Raw genomic sequence first — 18,584 nt, 5'->3', positions numbered from 1 at the left:
TTCCTTTGCCCTGACACTTGGCAGTAGTAGCCAGACTCTACCATAAACTCTCCTCAAGCCATCTGTGTGATGAGGCTTCCTCGGTGCCGCACAGATGCTGGGAGCTGCACTTGCTCTGAGAAATTAGAGTCCCACAGCTCAGCCAGAGCTTAGTAACCACAGGTCTTGCTGCTGCCAAGATGCCGCATTCCAATGAGATCAGTTAATCATGTTGACTTGATCGCTATAGCAGGAACACACTTGCCCATGAATGTCCCTCTGGTCCCTCCTCTGCCACCAAGCAGTGAAAAGGAGAGAAGGAAAAAGCTGAGATTTTCCAAATTCACTGTTTGATGAAAGGATTAAAAAATAGTTTCATCCAGTTTAAAGTCAATGTGAACTTAATAGATTTAGTGTTCTAAACCTATTCTGACTTAAGTGTTTAAATTTCTTGTGCCAAATGACAACTTATTTTAAAGAGAAAAAATCCTGAGGAAAACTAAAATGATTCTTTAAATTATTTAAGGTATAAACAAAAACTGTATTTGTCTTTCTCTTGAAACTACAACTTTGAAAATATACTGAGAGAAAAGTATTCATTAAAGACAGCATTTCTAAATAGTGGATTAAAGTTATTTTGTGCTTCTAAAATGTAAGAAATATGATTTATTTCTGGGTAAAATTCCAGTATTTGACCTCTCCTTTGTCTTGTTGGGTGTCCTGCTTAGCAATAAAAAATAGTATGTTAGGGGCTTCCCTGGTGGCGCAGTGGTTGCGAGTCCGCCTGCCGATGCAGGGGATACGGGTTCGTGCCCCAGTCCGGGAAGATCCCACATGCCGCGGAGTGGCTGGGCCCGTGAGCCATGGTCACTGAGCCTGCGCGTCTGGAGCCTGTGCTCCGCAACGGGAGAGGCCACAACAGTGAGAAGCCCGCGTACCGCAAAAAAAAAAAAATAGTATGTTAGCCACTTGGACAATTCATATAAAATTTTCAAGTCTTGGTGTGAACCAACCTTTCTGCTGGAATTTCCAGGTGGTTTATACATCCTTCAGCATGTATGTGTGTGCGCATACACACATTGCATACTAATTGATAATTGTTTCCTTGGTCTCATTCAGGTTGATGGGACAGAAGTGACATGCCAGATTGCTTCATCTCAGAAGTCTGTTACCTGCAATGTGGGCTACCCTGCTTTAAAAAGGGAACAACAGGTACACCTTGCATTTTATCTTTAAATCCATGCTGACCCCTCCTTGCCATCGGTGTTAACCAATGAACCATCTTTATTAGGTATCGTCATTTGATAGGCACCACAAAATAACTGCCTGCATGTGTTGTTTTTAATTTATATTTTTTATACAGCAGGTTCTTATTAGTTACCGATTTTATACACATCAGTATATATATGTTCATCCCAATCTCCCAATTCATCCCACCACCACTGCCCCGCCGCTTTCCCCCCTTGGTGTCCATACGTTTGTTCTCTACATCTGTGTCTCAGTTTCTGCCCTGCAAACCGGTTCATCTGTACCATTTTTCTAGGTTCCACATATATGCGTTAATATACGATATTTGTTTTTCTTTCTGACTCACTTCACTCTGTATGACAGTCTCTGTGTCCATCCACATCTCTTCAAATGACCCAATTTCGTTCCTTTTTATGGCTGAGTAATATTCCATTGTATATATGTGCCACATCTTCTTTATCCATTTGACTATCAACGTTGCCTGCATATTTAGAGGAAGTTTTTAAATATCTGCATGTTTTAAGTTATTAATAAAAGTGGGATTTTCCCCTGTGCAGTTCATTCCCAAAGGCACACATGATATAGAAAGTTCTTTATTTCTGAACACATTGACCAACACTGGTCAAAGTGCTTTACAGAGTCATGGATATCATTTTTAACCCCTGGTAAGCAAATTTTACATCAGCACAAAGCCTTCAAATTCAGATAAGTGTAAGTGCCTGTGATGTGTTGTATATATATGTCAGGTGAATTCAGTTCTATTCTGAAGGTAAGGCAAGGTGGACAAATACATAGATATTCTACAAATTATAAAGCTTAAGGTTTATAAAATTCAGAATCAAATGGGAGTGAGTTTACTTTTATGGGCCACTTTTTTTTTTCATGTTGGTCCCGGAGCACAAAGCGTCATAGATTGATGAATTTTCATTTTGTGTATAGGTGACTTTCACTATTAACTTCGACTTCAATCTTCAAAACCTTCAGAATCAGGCCTCTGTCAGTTTCCAAGCCTTAAGGTAAAACATGATGAAGTCATGAATTAATGATGGGAGGCTTTTCTAATATTTCTCTTTCAGTAATTTCCTCATGTTCCTTTCAATAGTGAAAGCTACGAGGAAAACAAGGCAGATAATTCAGTCAACTTCAAACTCTCTCTGCTGTATGATGCCGAAATTCACATAACAAGGTAGGTCAAACAGTGGGCAGCCTGTGAACATGGACATCACTCTGGCTCTTAACATATTTGGTTCATGACTGAACAAGTCCTCTATATGCTCATTCTTAACTGGGGAATTTGAATTAAAATATTTCCTCCTTGTCAACTAAAACAGAAGTCCAGGGACAAACTGGTGCCTAGGGGAATCTTGAGGGACCCTTTAGGTTTATTGACTAAGAGCAACACCAGAAAGACAAAGGAATAATCCTCTGTCACATGCCAAGGGAAACTCCCCCGCAGGCCCTCGGACAAGCTGTCAAAGCAGAACTCGCAGGGCCCCGAGGAGCTGCCACCACTTCCTTCTCCACGCCTGTGTCCTACTGTCCACGTGAGATCTCAAGCAATGTCCCCACTCCTGGACGTTGAAGCCCCAAACACAAATACTGAATCTAGTTACAGAAAATTAGTTTCTGGTTGGAAAATTCCTGGCATAGCAGATGAGGGGTTTCTTCCAACCAGGAGAAAATTAGGCATGTTTCAAAATGGTACTAGTTGATACCAGTTATCTTGAATTGTTCAGAGACCTGTGTCTTGAGAGGTGAATAACGTATAGACACCACAGGTGCTATGGGATCACCTTCGAGAAGGGAAGTGGGTTCATGGGCACAGACACATTGGGGCACAGCTATGCAGGTACACAGGCTGCAGGGGACACCCATTTCCGAGCCTGGGAACCAGAGTTCTCTACCTGCTGAAACACTGAGGCAGCTTCGCAGCACAGATCAGTGACCCCTGGAAAACACGCAGCAGCGTATCCCCAAGGAGCCACACTTCAAAGTGTCCAGTGACCGCAGATTTCTCTAACATCACTCCAGCCCCTACAGCATGGAATATGTAGATCATCCAACAGATCCCTGAGCAAAAACAAAAAGGAAAATATGTCATTATGTCTAGAGCTAGAGACACATGAGCGAAGATGAAAAGAATGCTTCCTTATCGAGTGAGTTGCAAACAGCAAAAGCAGAAACGAAGTATAGCCCAAGTCATCCATCCCTGAAAAATTATTCAGTAACTGCAGATTTCAAAGGGCCCTCAGCTGCTAAAATAAGTAACTGAAAACAGATGCAGCCAAAGAGATTGATAGCACCACATTACCTGATTCTTTTTCTTCCTACCTTTAATGCTTCTTTCTCATCCTAAATGCTTTTTGTTAATAGAGCCTTTTTCTAATTCCATTCTCCCACCATGGCCAATTTTTTCAGGTATTTTAAGATGAAATAAATAAAATACTGAAGTGGGACTTCACTTTTACTAACATCTTAGCTATGTATTTTTTGTGATGGTAAATTGGATTCTCAGACATTCTCATATTCTTTTAATTATATCATGCAGTTAAAAAAAGTATGGAGAATTATAAAGACTAAAGCTAAAGTGGCTCCTAATCCTGCCTCTCAGGTAATTTCTCTTAATGTCTTTTGTAAAAAAAGATATTAAATGTACATGGATAGAAAATCCAAACATGACAGAAACGTACACAACGAAAAGTGAAGTCATCCCTCCGCATCTCCTCTGGTCATTTTGTAGATGACTAACTTGACTGTTTTCAGAATACCTTCCAGATACAGGGTTTATTTATCTACCAGGATATATGCATCATACACACACACACACACACACACACACACACACACACACACACACACAGAGTTTACTTTTTTTGAAAACAAGTCCTACCCAATTATTGAGTATATCCCTTAGGAATCACTTTGATACTGTCTAAGTGTGTAATTATTTTGTGCAAATATGATGGATGGAAATAGATGACAGTAGAATTACTTCTAAAACAAGATCCGCCTAGTATAGCTAACTGCTAATATAAATATATTGATCAATATTTAAGTAACTGAAGGAGCACTTAAGTAACATGGAAAAATACTGGATCTCTTTAAAATGCAAAAACAGAGCATATTAATCAATTTAAAAACTGGCCATACTTAGGGGCTCACACAAAGATCTTCTGGAAGGCAAAGGGAATAATTCATGGACACACAGCCAGACTTTCTGTTTTATTTTCTTTTATTGTAATTAATTTTTATTGGGGTCAGGCTTTCTGTTTTAAATCCTAGTCCATTTTCCCATTTTCCATGTAAGGCTGACAAATCATTGTTTCCTCTCATAGGCATAACCTTGACAAATACTACATCTATTTAAGTCCCTATGGCATATTTTCCTTTTGAGAATTTGGGAAAAAATTCTAAGGCATAAAAAAAGAAAAAGGCAAGATTTTCAGTAAAGAAACCAAACAACTCTATCTCAGAAAATATCCAGTCCAATTTTTTTTTTTTTTTAAGGAAATAGAATCAACATCCTGTAGTTAGGATAAATTCTGTTGGGAATAAATATTGCTTCTCAGACTCCCATCCCTGCTATCTACCCTCCACCCCTCAATGAAGCTACCCTAGTTGAAATCCATCCTCAGATTCCCAGAAATGAGTGAAGAGAGGGAATGGTATTCAGTTACCTTCCAGTCTGAGTGGTCCTGTGGGGTTCCCTCTGGCCTGGTCATCACTTCACTTGCAAACCCTACTCAGCAGCCCCAAGCAAAGAAGTCCAATTAGGCCAGTGCCTCTAGGCCTAGTCTAATAAAACTCCTGGGTCAGCCACCTTAGAGATGGTCTGTATGGTCAGTGGTGGAAACAGACTGACCAACCCCAATTCAGACCAAAGTGTCAGAGCTGGTTTGGAACTAGGGAAGACAGGGAGAAGGAATAATAAATAAAATGTATACCCCGTTTCACAGGCGTCCAGTGATGAGTAGTGTAGGAGCTAATGCCCGATATCTTATCATGGTATTTCAGCCATCATACCAAGTGGAAAATCCTCTGCCTTATAAATCCATTCATCCAATCAATAAGGACCAAGTGTCCACTATATTAACACACCTGTCAATATATCTTGACATACCTGTCAAGATATAATATCTTGAGAAGAGTTTCACTACAAATTCTTAATACATTTGTACTTATTTTAGAAACTTTACAACTGATACACATATAACACAAAGAATCTCAGCAGAGTGATCATTAAGGGATATGTTTTGAAAGGAACTTGTTTTAGCCTTAGAAATGTATAACTGGATCATAAGTCCATAATAAGCATTTGTTTTCATTTAACGTTTTGTACCTAAATGTAAACTCTTTCACTTGTAAAATAAGCTAGAAGATATTTAGATAAAAGAAATATTAAACTTCAAGAACAATAGCATAACTAAAATGTTCGGCTTTACAAACATCATCCAACAGATCTACCAACATAAATTTTTATGAAGTCTCCTCGGATGGGAATATTCCTTCTATTGTGAACAGTTTCGAAGATATTGGTCCAAAATTCATCTTCTTCATTAAGGTTGGTAAATCTGACATAAGAATGGAAAATCAAGAGAAAGGGGGTAAAAAAATGAGGGCAGGAGGAGAAGAAGAAAGTAAAAAGAAGTTGAAATATACCAGTGGTTCTCAAACTTCAGCACGCATTAGAATCACCTGGAGTCTTGTTAAAACACATGTCACTGGGCTCCATCTCCAGTGTTTCTGATTCAAAAGGTCTGGGGTGGACCTAACAATGTGCAGTTCTAACAAGTTCCCAGGTGACGCTGATGCTTCTGGTCCGGGTGCCATACTTTGAGAACTACTAAGGTAGACCATTGATAAGTAAACAGGTGGGCTTTGTACATAGTTATGTGTCCTGGGTAAGAGATAATTGATGTATTTTGAAAGCAAATGTTGCACATTAATCAACAGAGCAGTAATATAATAATATTACTATGGACAAAAGTCTCTGAAATATAATCAGTATGCCAATTTATCCTTGGAAACCACTTCTATTTGAGAAGCTCACCATTTGTATACAAATATTTATTTTGTACAGTCATGCTAAGTAGTATATAAAAATATTTTAAAATCAGTTTCTATTGGCTATTAGTAAAGTACAAAGTACAAATTTAAAGTTTGTTTTCAGTTATATAAAGAGAAATGAATTTATGAGAGAATGATATTTTATAATAACATTGCATGAACTTTGGAAAATAAAAAGGGAAGAATCCGTCCACCACCCTTAGTCATTACCACTTTATTTTTGTACATTTCCTATAAGTCTGTCACATGGTTGCAACTCTATAATTCAGTGATTTAAAAAGTTCTTAAAGGAGTCTTGATTTGTGATCCAGATATTGGAATTTATAAAATGTACACGGTATTTGGCAACTACTTCTTTAATGAAACATTTAGTCAATTAGTAGTATATAATATTCAGAGAACATGTAATAAGTATCCGCCTTTGTATGAAGTGCTTTATGTATGTTAACCCATTTAATTCCCAGATCAGTTATGAGATTGATAGGATTATTATTCCTATGAGTGTTCTTTAAAATGTTTAACAACCAGTAGGGCATGAGCCCTGGACAATTAGGACAGACTTTCCAACAGCGAGAACAGAGGCTGTATCTGTGCATACCTACTGATATGCCAATTACCTTTATTTTACAAATGAGAAAACTGAAGCATAAAGAGGTGAAGTACCTTGCCCAAGCCACACTGCTAGTCAGGGGCAGAGTGGGACTTCATGCCCTAGCAGACCAAACCCACAGATGGTAGGTGTTTTTAATCATCTCCTGAGTCACAAATTATTTACCAGTTAAAACTGTAGATGTTGAGATTCTTCCAAGAGGTAAAACACAGTGAGCCAAAGAGTGACCATAAAGTAAGGACTCCCTTTCATATGGACTCACTCTTACCACTTAATAGCTGCCCTTCATCAACACTGGGGTTATTGATCCCATTCCTTCCAACGTGTGTATGATGTAGCGGCAATCAGAGTGTGTTCTTACTACATAGGTAACAACAGGAAGTGTTCCAGTCAGCATGGCATCTGTAATCATCCATATCCCTCAATACACCAGAGGCAAGAACCCGCTGATGTACCTGACTGGGGTGCACACGGACCAGGTACGTGCAGCCAAACTGCCTATAAGAACGTGCACCTTCCATACGGAAATGTTCCATGAAGTGGGGGTGGTCATGTCTGCATCATACAGACAAGAAACTGCAAAGATAACCCCTATGCACCCTGGGTGCTAGGAAACAAGCAGTTAATTTCATATTAGAAGTAGGATATTATTATAAGAAATGTCTGAGTCTAGGGATGTACAGATGGCAGAAATTATTAAAACCTCCTGACCAGCTGAACATCTGACTTTGTCAGAGCCCTGTTTATAGAGAAGTTAGTTGGCTGGGAAGTGAGAGGTTGAACCCATAGTGGGAGAGTAGTTGGTCTACACAGCTGCAGTCAGTAGCTGGTCTTCAAGCTGCCAGCCTGGACTTTCAACTGGTAGTTGCCAACCCTGGTTGCTCATTTAATCACCTGGGTTGCTTTTTAAATACGTGATGCCCAGACCTACCCCAGGCAATTAAATCAGAATCTCCAGGGCTAAGGCTGTAGGACCCGTGTTTTTCTTTAAAAGCCCTCTGGGTATTTCTCTAAAAGCCCTCCGGCTACAGGGATGCTGTAGGCAAACCCCTGACAGTGGCTCAGCCGTGGTCTAGCACTTAGCTAATGCTACAGCAGTGTTACTTCTGCGCTGTTTATAGGTGACCACAGGAAAGCAAAATCCTAAACTGTTCCACAGGAAAAAACCCTGAATTAAATAAACCACTCACAGACAACTGTTATTACAAATTTGTGTCATCACATGTGGGCTGCAAGAACCAGCGCCATGCCATCGAGTCACGCCAGGAGGATCTGAATACTTCAGGGTTTACATTAGTGATGAACAGAAGTGTGGCCAGGTCAGCACAGTGCAGAGAATCCTGGGAGCCCCTCCCCTGCCCCAACATGTGACAATAGGATTTCCTAACGAGTAAAAAATAACATCGTAAACCATCTTGCTTCCTAAGACTGATTTGATGTCCTTCTTTGTAGGCTGGTGACATCAGTTGCAAAGCCGAAATAAATCCACTGAAAATAGGACAGACATCTTCTTCTGTATCTTTCAAGAGTGAAAATTTCCGCCATGTAAAAGAACTGGTGAGGACAGGTTAATGGGGTGAAAACTTCCTTTAGTGATTCATTGTTTGTTTTACCTGGAAATTGAGGCACTTCTTTTTTCCTGCCACCTCAGGTGGTAGAACTTTCCTATTTTGCCTTTGATGATCTGTGTGAATCAAGAAAATACAGGCTGATGGGCTTCCCGGGTGGCGCAGTGGTTGGGAGTCCGCCTGCCGATGCAGGGGACACGGGTTCGTGCCGCGGTCCGGGAAGATCCCACATGCCGCGGAGCAGCTGGGCCCGTGAGCCATGGCCGCTGAGCCTGCGCGTCCGGAGCCGGTGCTCTGCAGGGGGAGAGGCCACAGCAGTAAGAGGCCCGCGTATGGCGTATGGCAAAAAAAAAAAAAAAAAAAAAAAAGCTGAAATCTAGGTTATTGGAATTATTATTTATGCCATTATTATAAAATACATGTTCCAAATTTCATGATATTAACAGGACTCCATGTCCAACTGGTTTTGTGTCGTGCACAGTGGAAACGTTGCAAAGAGCTGAGCGGGAGCTGGGCATGTGTGGGAGGTGAAGCCCCCCTCACCTCCTCCACATAATCACTGACGTCTTTTATTGAGCTGTTAAATTTGACTCTCTGACCACCCTTCTCTGTTTTCAATATTTTCTCATCTCCTGCTCGAGAGTTATGCCACTATTTTGGGAAAGACACTTGTCTAGCATCTAGCATGGCGCTTGGCACATATGAAGTATTCAAATAAGCAAACATTTAGTAAACAGTAAAACCTAACCCAACCTCAGTTCTCCCCTATGAACAACATTGAAATTCTCCTGTTTTTCTTTTATTGCAATTATTTTATTTCATGAAGGATGGGAAAACAGAATGAACAGTTTCTTATTTAAGTAACTATAGTGTAATTACAGTGCAAATGTGGTCTAAATGTGAACAGAGGTATGTAAAAATGCTCAGGAGAAACTCATCTCAGGGTATGAAAATGTTTTGATTTTGTAAAAAAGGCAACTTCTGTGAACAATATAGAGGAAACATAAGACGAAAAACAAAGAAAACACTAAAGTTCTCCAGAAATCTAACAGCGGGCCACTTAACATTTATGAACATTCTTCCTTACCTCTAATCATTAACCTACATATAAGCACATGTACACTGTTACATAAATGGACCAAGCTGCCTTTTTTCATTGGCCGATATGTCACAGATCTTTTAATAGGCTTTATTTTTAGAGCAATTTTAGGTTCACAGCAAAATTGAGTTTAAATTACAGAAATTTCCCATATACCTCTTGCCCCACTTACCCACAGCCTCCTACACTATGAACCAGCCCCCCCCCGCCCAGAGTGGTACATTTGTTTCAATTGATGAACCTACACTGACGCATCATAATTACCCAAAGCCCATGGTTTACGTTAGGCTACCCTGGATGCGTGTTCTATCGGTTTGGATGGACGTATGATGACATGGATCCACAATTACGGGGTGCAGAATAGTTCACTGCCCAGAAACTCCTCTGTGCTCCCCCTATTCATCCCTCCTTCCCCCCTAACTCTTGGCAACCACTGACTCTTTTCCTGACAACTTTTTTAAAATTCAAGGAATGCATCTGTATCATGAGGTTACTGACTAAGTTGTACTACATTTTGTGTGTGTATACTCAGTAATTTACTTAACTAGTACACTGTTGATAAACACGGATTGTTTAGTCCTTGGAGTTTTTTTTTAATCTTACACTATAGTTGATTAACAGTCTTGGCGAGGGTTGTTGTTTCTCTTTAACTCTGATAAACAGTAGTTCAATACACAGGCCTGCTGTACTCTTCTGCACACACTTATTATCTCCTGAGGCCTTCCACACAGATGGGCAGCGGCAGGGGCGAAGGACATGCACTTTTTACATTTCGAGGCAAAGTGCTAAAATCTCCAGAAGGAGGGTTGTAACTACTACTACTAGTTCATGAGATTGCTCATTTCCTTAGCTCCTTCCCAGTACTGGGTTTTATCTGTCTTTGTAAAATTTTGGTGTTTATTTTTTAAAGCTTGTACTAACTCTCTCTTCTTTTACCCTTGACTCCAACCTGAAAGAACTGCAGAACCGCTTCATGTAGTAACATCACCTGCTGGCTGAAAGACCTTCAGGTGAAAGGAGAATACTTCCTTAATGTGTCTACCAGAATCTGGAACGGGACTTTCGCAGTAGTAAGTATCAGCTTTGTTTATTCGGCTCATTGATAGCATTGAAACATAAGCCTTCACCGTCAATAAGGTCGCGCCCTCTGACAAAATCAGCATTCTGACTAATGTCAGCCGTGCCCAGTGACCCAGAGCAGTCTTACCTTGGAAGGCAGTGTGCTTCCATCCCTTTCCAAAGCTTGCCCAACCTGGCTGTGCCTCAGAATCACCTGGGCTGCTGGTAAAGCATCTGCTTCTTAGACTCCATGCCAACCTACTAGAGCAGAATCTCTGGAAATGGTGTCAGGATCCCCTCAGCTGCCTGGGGTGCAGTGGGCCACCTGCTCTGTCTTCCTCCCCCTGCTCTTGACTTTTCTGACTTATGGTCTCCACCACACCCAGGTCAAAGCGCCTCCATTCCCTGTGCTCCCAGGTGACTGTTGATTGATCTCAAACTACCTGGTAGATGAATCTAACCTAAGAATCCATCCTCCTCTATTAGAGCCAGGTGTAACCACTCTGCTCTCCTGTTTTTAATCCCTTCTCTGGTGAAAGCCCCAGTGTGCTTACAGTTTTTTTTAAGTCATTTCAGTCTCACAAGTTTGAGGAATGTGCCAGAACAATGTCAGAGTGTTTTTCCAATTGGCAGGTGTGACTTGGCAGTAGTGATACCTGCTTTCAGCAGAGATTTCGGTAGCCAGAATGTCAGTCTGGCACGGGAAGAGTAAGGATGGACAGAGCTCCTTAAGTCTGACTACATAAGCGGCGAGCTGTTCATTTTACTAACACTGGCTGTGATCGAGGCAGCAAAACAGAAATTAGTTTGAAACCTCCAGGGGGCCTTGTGGCTCACAGTGAATTTTTTTTAAACGCATAAATCAGTCTTCAAGGTGCTTACCAACCGTACCCTATTCCCTATTTTCTAACCACTTCATGATCTCTCCAACAAACCCCTCCCTGCTATGGAGTTCTATGTCACATCAGAGAACTTGGCTCCCTCCGAACTTGGCCCCGGAACCAAAATATAAGCAATATTCTTCGATAAAGACACAGTAGAAAGAGGAATGGTGAAAGGCAGGTGAAAAACTAGAGAAGTGGAGGAGTGAGGAGTTGGGTTTTCTCCTTGTTTGCCTTTATTTGGTTCTCTTCTTAGTTGCATTTGCTTTCAAGCCTTCAGGATGCCTCTAAGTCCTGTAAGACTGCAAAGCAGGCAGTTATACCATCATCCCAGCTGCTGCAGTTTGGCGCTCAGTTTTACCCATTGGATCTTGGCTCCTTGGATTTGAGGAACAAATGTTTTCATAGTAACCTTTGCCAGCTGGGAAGGAAAACTCACTGTTGCAAATCAAAAGGCAATCACCCCGGCTCTGTAAAAAGCATCTGGTTTTTCTTGAGTTTGTTTAAAGCTACATCATTTTAACTGTAAGACTTTTTATAGTACCTTCCCCAAGGTTTTCAGAAGCAGCAGTTTCATTTCTGGAAGCAAAATTCTGAAGAAGTGTATTATTTATACTTTTTCAACATGGTTATTATGATAGTTAAGCTGAAAAACACCCATGAGAGTTATTGCATATCATGTCCTACACATCTTCCTCCTTCATGAAAGGTCAAATGTTTATCCCCACCTTGTTTTGAACCATTTCAACAGTGGATGTTCTCAGACCATCTAGGAGATCCAGTCTGAAATACGAATCATACTGCCTGTATTAGAGCCCATGAATATACTACCTTTTGCCCTTTTTCTGAGGCAGTGCAAGTCAACATGTCAAGTAATTTCATCACAAAGTGATTGCTCAGGCTTCCAAATCAGTGGCATTGTTGGTTGCCCTTTGTAAGGAAAAGGCTTGTTGAATGCCAGCAGGTGTGTGACTTCAATCTCCTGGGTGTGCATGGTACCCCTACCGTTACTTGTTAACCCTGCAGGATACTGCGTACCCGTGCAAAGGGCCAGACTTAGGAGGGCAGATATATCAGTGTTGTAAGGAAATTCTTTCATCTCTAGTCTGCAGGGACTATTAAGTAAGAACATTCACTTAACTGTTACTCCTTTTTAAATTTAAACCATCATCAATACTCCTAATGTTCCCCAAATAATGTATGTTTGAGACACCAGTGATCAGGGTTAACTTCTACTGCAATCTTCCATCTTGAGAAAATTAAGGCTAATCAGAGACTGAGCCAGTGGAAAGGAAATAAATTGCTCACTTTTTGGATATGCATTCTCTCTTTCTGGCTCCTAGATATAGTTTAGCAAATTACCTCATGGAGTGTATTGAATTATGTGCCCTAGTAACCACAAAAACTAAATCCTAGTAGCCAGATCATGTGAAGGCAGTTCTCAGATCTGGGCATTGTATTCCATCTCGAAGTAGTGTCAGTCCCAATACTTGATTATAGAGAAAACAATATACACATCAGTAATGTATCCACTGAAAAAAAGATTATTTTTCTGTAACTAGATTCAGGAATGCATGTAAAATTATTTCATTTTTGGAGGTTACTAATAACATCAGCATAAAATGTATGTCCTTCCTATATGCCTGCCCCCAATCCAGTATTTTTTATAAAAATGCTTAGATTAGGAAAGCTGAAATTATTACTCATGTTATCTAGCACGGACACAAGGTTTAGGATGTCTGCCACTGACATGCATGGCCTTTAAACAGTATTATTTTACACATACACATGTGTACCCAGAAGAGAAATTCTCTTCCTTTTGAATCTGATTTCACATTGTTTTGTGATTCAGGTAAATATTTAAAAACACCAAGTTTTCAATTTTCTCTCATGTCACAAACTTCGTTGTTTTTAAAAACCTAAACTATGATCTTTCCCAATTAAAAACTTCGTTTCTAAACCCTTGTTTTTCACCCCTGTTTACAAGTTAGAGTTACCGGGAGAGACGCTTTAACCAGCTGGTATCTAAACCCCACCCCCCAGAGACTTTTTTTTTTAAACATCTTTATTGGAGTATAATTGCTTTATAATGGTGTGTTAGTTTCTGCTTTATAACAAAGTGAATCAGTTATACATATACATATGTTCCCATATCTCTTCCCTCTTGCGTCTCCCTCCCTCCCACCCTCCCTATCCCACCCCTCTAGATGGTCACAAAGCACTGAGCTGATCTCCCTTTGCTATGCAGCTGCTTCCCACTAGCTATCTATTTTACGTTTGGTGGTGTATATATGTCCATGCCACTCTCTTGCTTTGTCACCGCTTACGCTTCCCCCCCCCTTATCTTCAAGTCCATTCTCTAGTAGGTCTGTCTCTTTATTCCCGTCTTACTCCTAGGTTCTTCATGACATTTTTTTCTTAGATTCCATATATATGTGTTAGCATACGGTATTTGTCTTTCTCTTTCTCACTTACTTCCCTCTGTATGACAGACTCTAGGTCCATCCACCTCACTACAAATAACTCAATTTCATTCCTTTTTATGACTGAGTAATATTCCATTGTATATATGTGCCACATCTTCTTTATCCATTCATCCGATGATGGACACTTAGGTTGCTTCCATCTCCTAGCTATTGTAAATAGAGCTGCAATGAACATTTTGGTACATGACTCTTTTTGAATTATGGTTTTCTCAGGGTATATGCCCAGTAGTGGGATTGCTGGGTCATATGGTAGTTCTATTTGTAGTTTTTTAAGGAACCTCTATACTGTTCTCCATAGTGGCTGTACCAATTGACATTCCCACCAGCAGTGCAAGAGTGTTCCCTTTTCTCCACACCCTCTCCAGCATTTATTGTTTGTAGATTTTTTGATGATGGCCATTCTGACTGGTGTGAGATGATATCTCATTGTAGTTTTGATTTGCATTTCTCTAACGTTAGTGATGTTGAGCATCCTTTCATGTGTCTGTTGGCAATCTGTATATCTTCTTTGGAGAAATGTCTATTTAGGTCTTCTGGCCATTTTTGGATTGGGTTGTTTGTTTTTTTGTTATTGAGCTGCATGAGCTGCTTGTAAATTTTGGAGATTAATCCTTTGTCGGTTGCTTCATTTGCAAATATTTTCTCTCCCATTCTAGGGTTGTCTTTTGGTCCTGTTTATGGTTTCCTTTGCTGTGCAAAAGCTTTTAAGTTTCATTAGGTCCCATTTGTTTATTTTGGTTTTTATTTCCATTTGTCTAGGAGGTGAGTCAAAAAGGATCTTGCTGTGATTTATGTCATAGATTGTTCTGCCTATATTTTCCTCTAAGAGTTTGATAGTTTCTGGCCTTACATTTAGGGTTAGGCCAGAAAGCTTTTGACAAAATTCAACACCTACTTATGATAAAAACCCTGCAGAAAGTAGACACAGAGGGAACTTTCCTCAACATAATAAAGGCCATATATGACAAACCCACAGCCAACATCATCCTCAGTGGTGAAAAACTGAAACCATTTCCACTAAGATCAGGAACAAGACAAGGTTGCCCACTCTCACCACTCTTATTCAACGTAGTTTTGGAAGTTTTAGCCACAGCAATCAGAGAAGAAAAGGAAATGAATCCAAATTGGAAAAGAAGAGACTTCGTTTAATTTGCTACGGCAGGGCCCAGTCACCCGCACGGTTTAAGTTCCCACATGGGGTCCCAGCATATCGGCGATTTAAGCACACGCAGATGCTTGAGTCTTCAGAGTTGGCATTTGCTCTTGTCACTTTCCACAAGAACATAAATAAGGAACGTGCCAAGTTTTATACATTAACTTCTGCTAGGATAAAATATACTCTTTATTCTTCTTATGTTCCAGTCGACTTTTCAGACAGTACAGCTGACGGCAGCAGCAGAAATCGACACCTATAACCCTCAGATATATGCGATCGAAGAAAACACCGTCACGGTGAGTGCATCACATCCCTACCTGTGGGCACTGGAGTCTCTGACGGGCATTCCATTTCTGACCATTTACAACGGTCACGTTCGCATCTACATGTATATAGAAGTATCTTACTGAAACTCTGAAAGGCTAATGTTTATCATGCTGAGCTTTTGATAAGGGTGTTTGTTTGCTACTCAAAAAAGGCCCCTGGTGTACTTGCCCTCCCCCTCGTGCCCACGCTGGCAAAGCTGGATCAGAAGTGATGATCTGACAGGAGGCACAAGGGGCCCCATCTTGCTGTGGCTCCCTCCTCCCTGCTCCAGGCGTCAACCAGCACCATGGCTCCTCCTTTCTGCTCATGCTTATACAAAGCAGTTTACATCCTCGGCCATGAAATCTAAGTTATGCTCCTTTGAATCATACATAGTATTTTAGAGCATTTTTGAAAGTGCTTAAGTGTGCTTAATAAATAAGGCATTTATTAGAGGGCTTTTACTTGTTTTTAGCAGTACTCCTTAAAACTAGACACTGACACTGTGAAACATCCATTCATTCATTAGATCTTCAGTCTAGAAAACTATAAATGCTTCTCTTGATTTAAAAAAAAAAAGCGTTTGGCAAAGAAATGTACGTTCACAGAAAACAAAGGCTCACTGTTCCAAGAGCTGGCACGGGACAACCTTCCTTTGCACTGGAACTCTGGTTAGAATATGCCATATTCAGATATAGCAGGATTTCCATGCTCAGCTAATCTGCTGGCAGAGCCCTGGGCATCTTCCTCCCAACGCTTTTGTTAGGAATTGGAAGCCAGTTCAAGGCTCCGCCCCAAGGACAGCTTGGCAGCTGGCCCCAGGCCACTAGTCCACTGCTGCAGTCTATGGACTTGGCTAAAAAGCCAATGGCCTTGTGAACTCTGGACCTCTCTCGATGCCTGAGAGTGGAGCTCACAGCCCTGCTGTCCCACTATTGCCCCAGCAAAAATGATGCCACACAGAGGATGCTGCTCTGCTTCTGGTTTAGGACTATCAGCGAAGGCCCGCACCTTCTCTTCAGAGGCTGGGGTGCGGAAAATCAGAAACGGAGCCAAAGGAAACGTGGCCTTCAAATTCAGAGTGCTATGAACTAAGCCTCGGGAGGGGGGAAGTACTATAGATATTTTAAAAGTTCATTTCAGAAAAATGTAGTGTTCAGACAATACCTGGACCTCTGCTGAAATCTGGGTTTTTTTAGAAAGCAGTATTAAATAAATGCATTAATTAAAAATTCAAGTTAACAATTTCAGTGAACCTTTTGGGAGATTTTTCTTTTCATGGTTTTCTCTGAGCAATATTGATAAGTAATAGAGGCCAACTATTTTTTTTTTTTTTTTTTTTTTTTGCGCTATGTGGGCCTCTCACTGTTGTGGCCTCTCCCGTTGCGGAGCACAGGCTCCGGACGCGCAGGCTCAGCGGCCATGACTCACGGGCCCAGCCGCTCCGCGGCATGTGGGATCTTCCTGGACTGGGGCACAAACCCGTGTCCCCTGCATCGGCAGGCGGACTCTCAACCACTGCACCACCAGGGAAGCCCGAGGCCAACTATTACTTGTGTCTATAAAAATATTTTTTGAATCCAAATAAATTAAATAAATTTTAAAATTATATTTTGGAATCCAAATAATAAATTGACCTATCCCTATAGGTAGACAAGTGATTCTTAAATTTATTTGAATTCCAAGCCCACTTAAAAAGCTGACACAAAAATCATGTACTCATAGTTCCCTAAAGATCCATGGAGCCTGGATTAGGAAGTTCTAGAATAGAGAGAAGTAAGGATATGACTGCCACTAAGCAGTGAACTACATGAGTCTAGTTATTTTATTCCTAAATTTATAAAGCCTTAGTTTAGCTCTTAAAAATCCAAATGAGAAGAAATATAGTCACCAAAAGGCCAGACTCAAGTTTAGCCCAACTCATAAATTCTGTGGTGAAAAGCAGCTTATCTGCCACTGTAATTCAGTGTTAAATCAAGTAAATAAGTTAGGTTTTCTCCCCTTGTTTGGCTCCAAAATTAACTCTTTAAAAATGGTTGTGATTCTTTCCCCAATTAAAACAACAAAAAAAGAATATACAGTTTTATTGTTAGAACTCTTACGGCAGCCGTGCTATTACAAAGCCACAAAGACTGCCAGGAAGTGGACGTTAAGAATCATGTGTAACCTCAAGGGCAGTTTATCACTGAAAAGGTCACCTTGAGCCCTGAGACATTACTTCTACTTGTTAACAATCCGTATCAAGTAAATCAACATTTTAGGAGCCCAATTCAAAGTAGTTGTTGTTGTTACTGTTTAATCACAAGGGATTTGTGTTGTTAATTTTTTGACTCTCCTCCCCAAGACTGGGTTCCAAATGCTTTCACTTGATGATGAGGCTGGATGCCAGAAGCTAAAGTTCCAAGTTTCATAAGTGATTAAAGCATCTGAGACTGTCAGAGATGACATAACCACTAAATACTGATGCAGTGCAGTTAAAGGAAGGAAATGGGAAGACTTGCATGCCTTGCCTGTATTTGCAGGAGCATTTTCTCTCGAGATTGTACTGTACAGTATTTAACTGAGGAATGTGATCGTGAGGAAGTCACATCCCCTTTCCAGACCGTCACTTATAAAATTAGAGGATCTGACCATCTCACTTTTTTTCAGTGCTAAAATTAACGCAATTGTTTTGTATATACACTTACAGATTCCCATTACCATAATGAAACCCCACGAGAAAGCTGAAGTACCAACCGGAGTTATAGTAGGAAGTGCAATCGCTGGAATCCTTTTGTTATTAGCTCTGGTTGCAGTTTTATGGAAGGTAAGAAATGTTTCATATTTAAAAGATACAGGGGTCCTGAAGACCTCTGTCTTGAATTTCCTTATCACAGAGCAAACCTGTTTTATATGGTACCTCCTCGTCTATCATAAGAAAAAAGGAAATGCAAGTTTATTTGCAAATTCTCACTCATGTTCTTGAAAACAATCAGTAAGGATTTTATCTCCTTGGTCTTGGTCCCTTTTCTCCAACCTTCTTTCATCCAGACACTGAATGTTTTGTTCACCTGCAAGTAAGCAGACCCTGAGAAATTTAACTTTATGCAATTCATTTCAACTCTGGGTATTAATCTCCTCACTGA

General features: G+C 40.5%; 1 protein-coding gene and 1 long non-coding RNA gene across 3 annotated transcripts in view; one reads left to right on the top strand and one right to left on the bottom strand.

Annotated features, from left to right (window-relative positions):
- ITGA2 (integrin subunit alpha 2) overlaps positions 1-18,584 on the top strand; it is a 106,983-nt gene that overhangs the window by 84,451 nt on the left and 3,948 nt on the right. The window contains exons 21-29 of the mRNA XM_027101133.1: positions 1,099-1,191; positions 2,167-2,243; positions 2,330-2,413; positions 5,686-5,788; positions 7,273-7,383; positions 8,357-8,461; positions 10,528-10,641; positions 15,360-15,449; positions 18,149-18,265. Coding sequence (XP_026956934.1) covers positions 1,099-1,191; positions 2,167-2,243; positions 2,330-2,413; positions 5,686-5,788; positions 7,273-7,383; positions 8,357-8,461; positions 10,528-10,641; positions 15,360-15,449; positions 18,149-18,265 — 894 coding nt within the window. The remainder of the gene's footprint in view (positions 1-1,098; positions 1,192-2,166; positions 2,244-2,329; positions 2,414-5,685; positions 5,789-7,272; positions 7,384-8,356; positions 8,462-10,527; positions 10,642-15,359; positions 15,450-18,148; positions 18,266-18,584) is intronic.
- LOC113617560 (uncharacterized) lies at positions 1,646-5,693 on the bottom strand. 2 transcript variants are annotated; one of them, XR_003431698.1, is made up of 3 exons: positions 4,905-5,693; positions 3,132-3,297; positions 1,646-2,335 (listed from the first exon to the last, which is right to left on the bottom strand). It is a non-coding gene; the product is annotated as an uncharacterized LOC113617560 (long non-coding RNA). The 2 variants fall into 2 exon arrangements; XR_003431699.1 differs by having other exon boundaries at positions 5,172-5,693.

The sequence above is a fragment of the Aethalodelphis obliquidens genome, unplaced genomic scaffold (genome assembly GCF_003676395.1).
Source record: "Aethalodelphis obliquidens isolate GAN/ISIS:26980383/991018 unplaced genomic scaffold, ASM367639v1 scaffold4, whole genome shotgun sequence".
Taxonomy (NCBI): Eukaryota; Metazoa; Chordata; class Mammalia; order Artiodactyla; family Delphinidae; genus Aethalodelphis; species Aethalodelphis obliquidens.
This window is presented reverse-complemented; position numbering and strand designations above follow the sequence as displayed.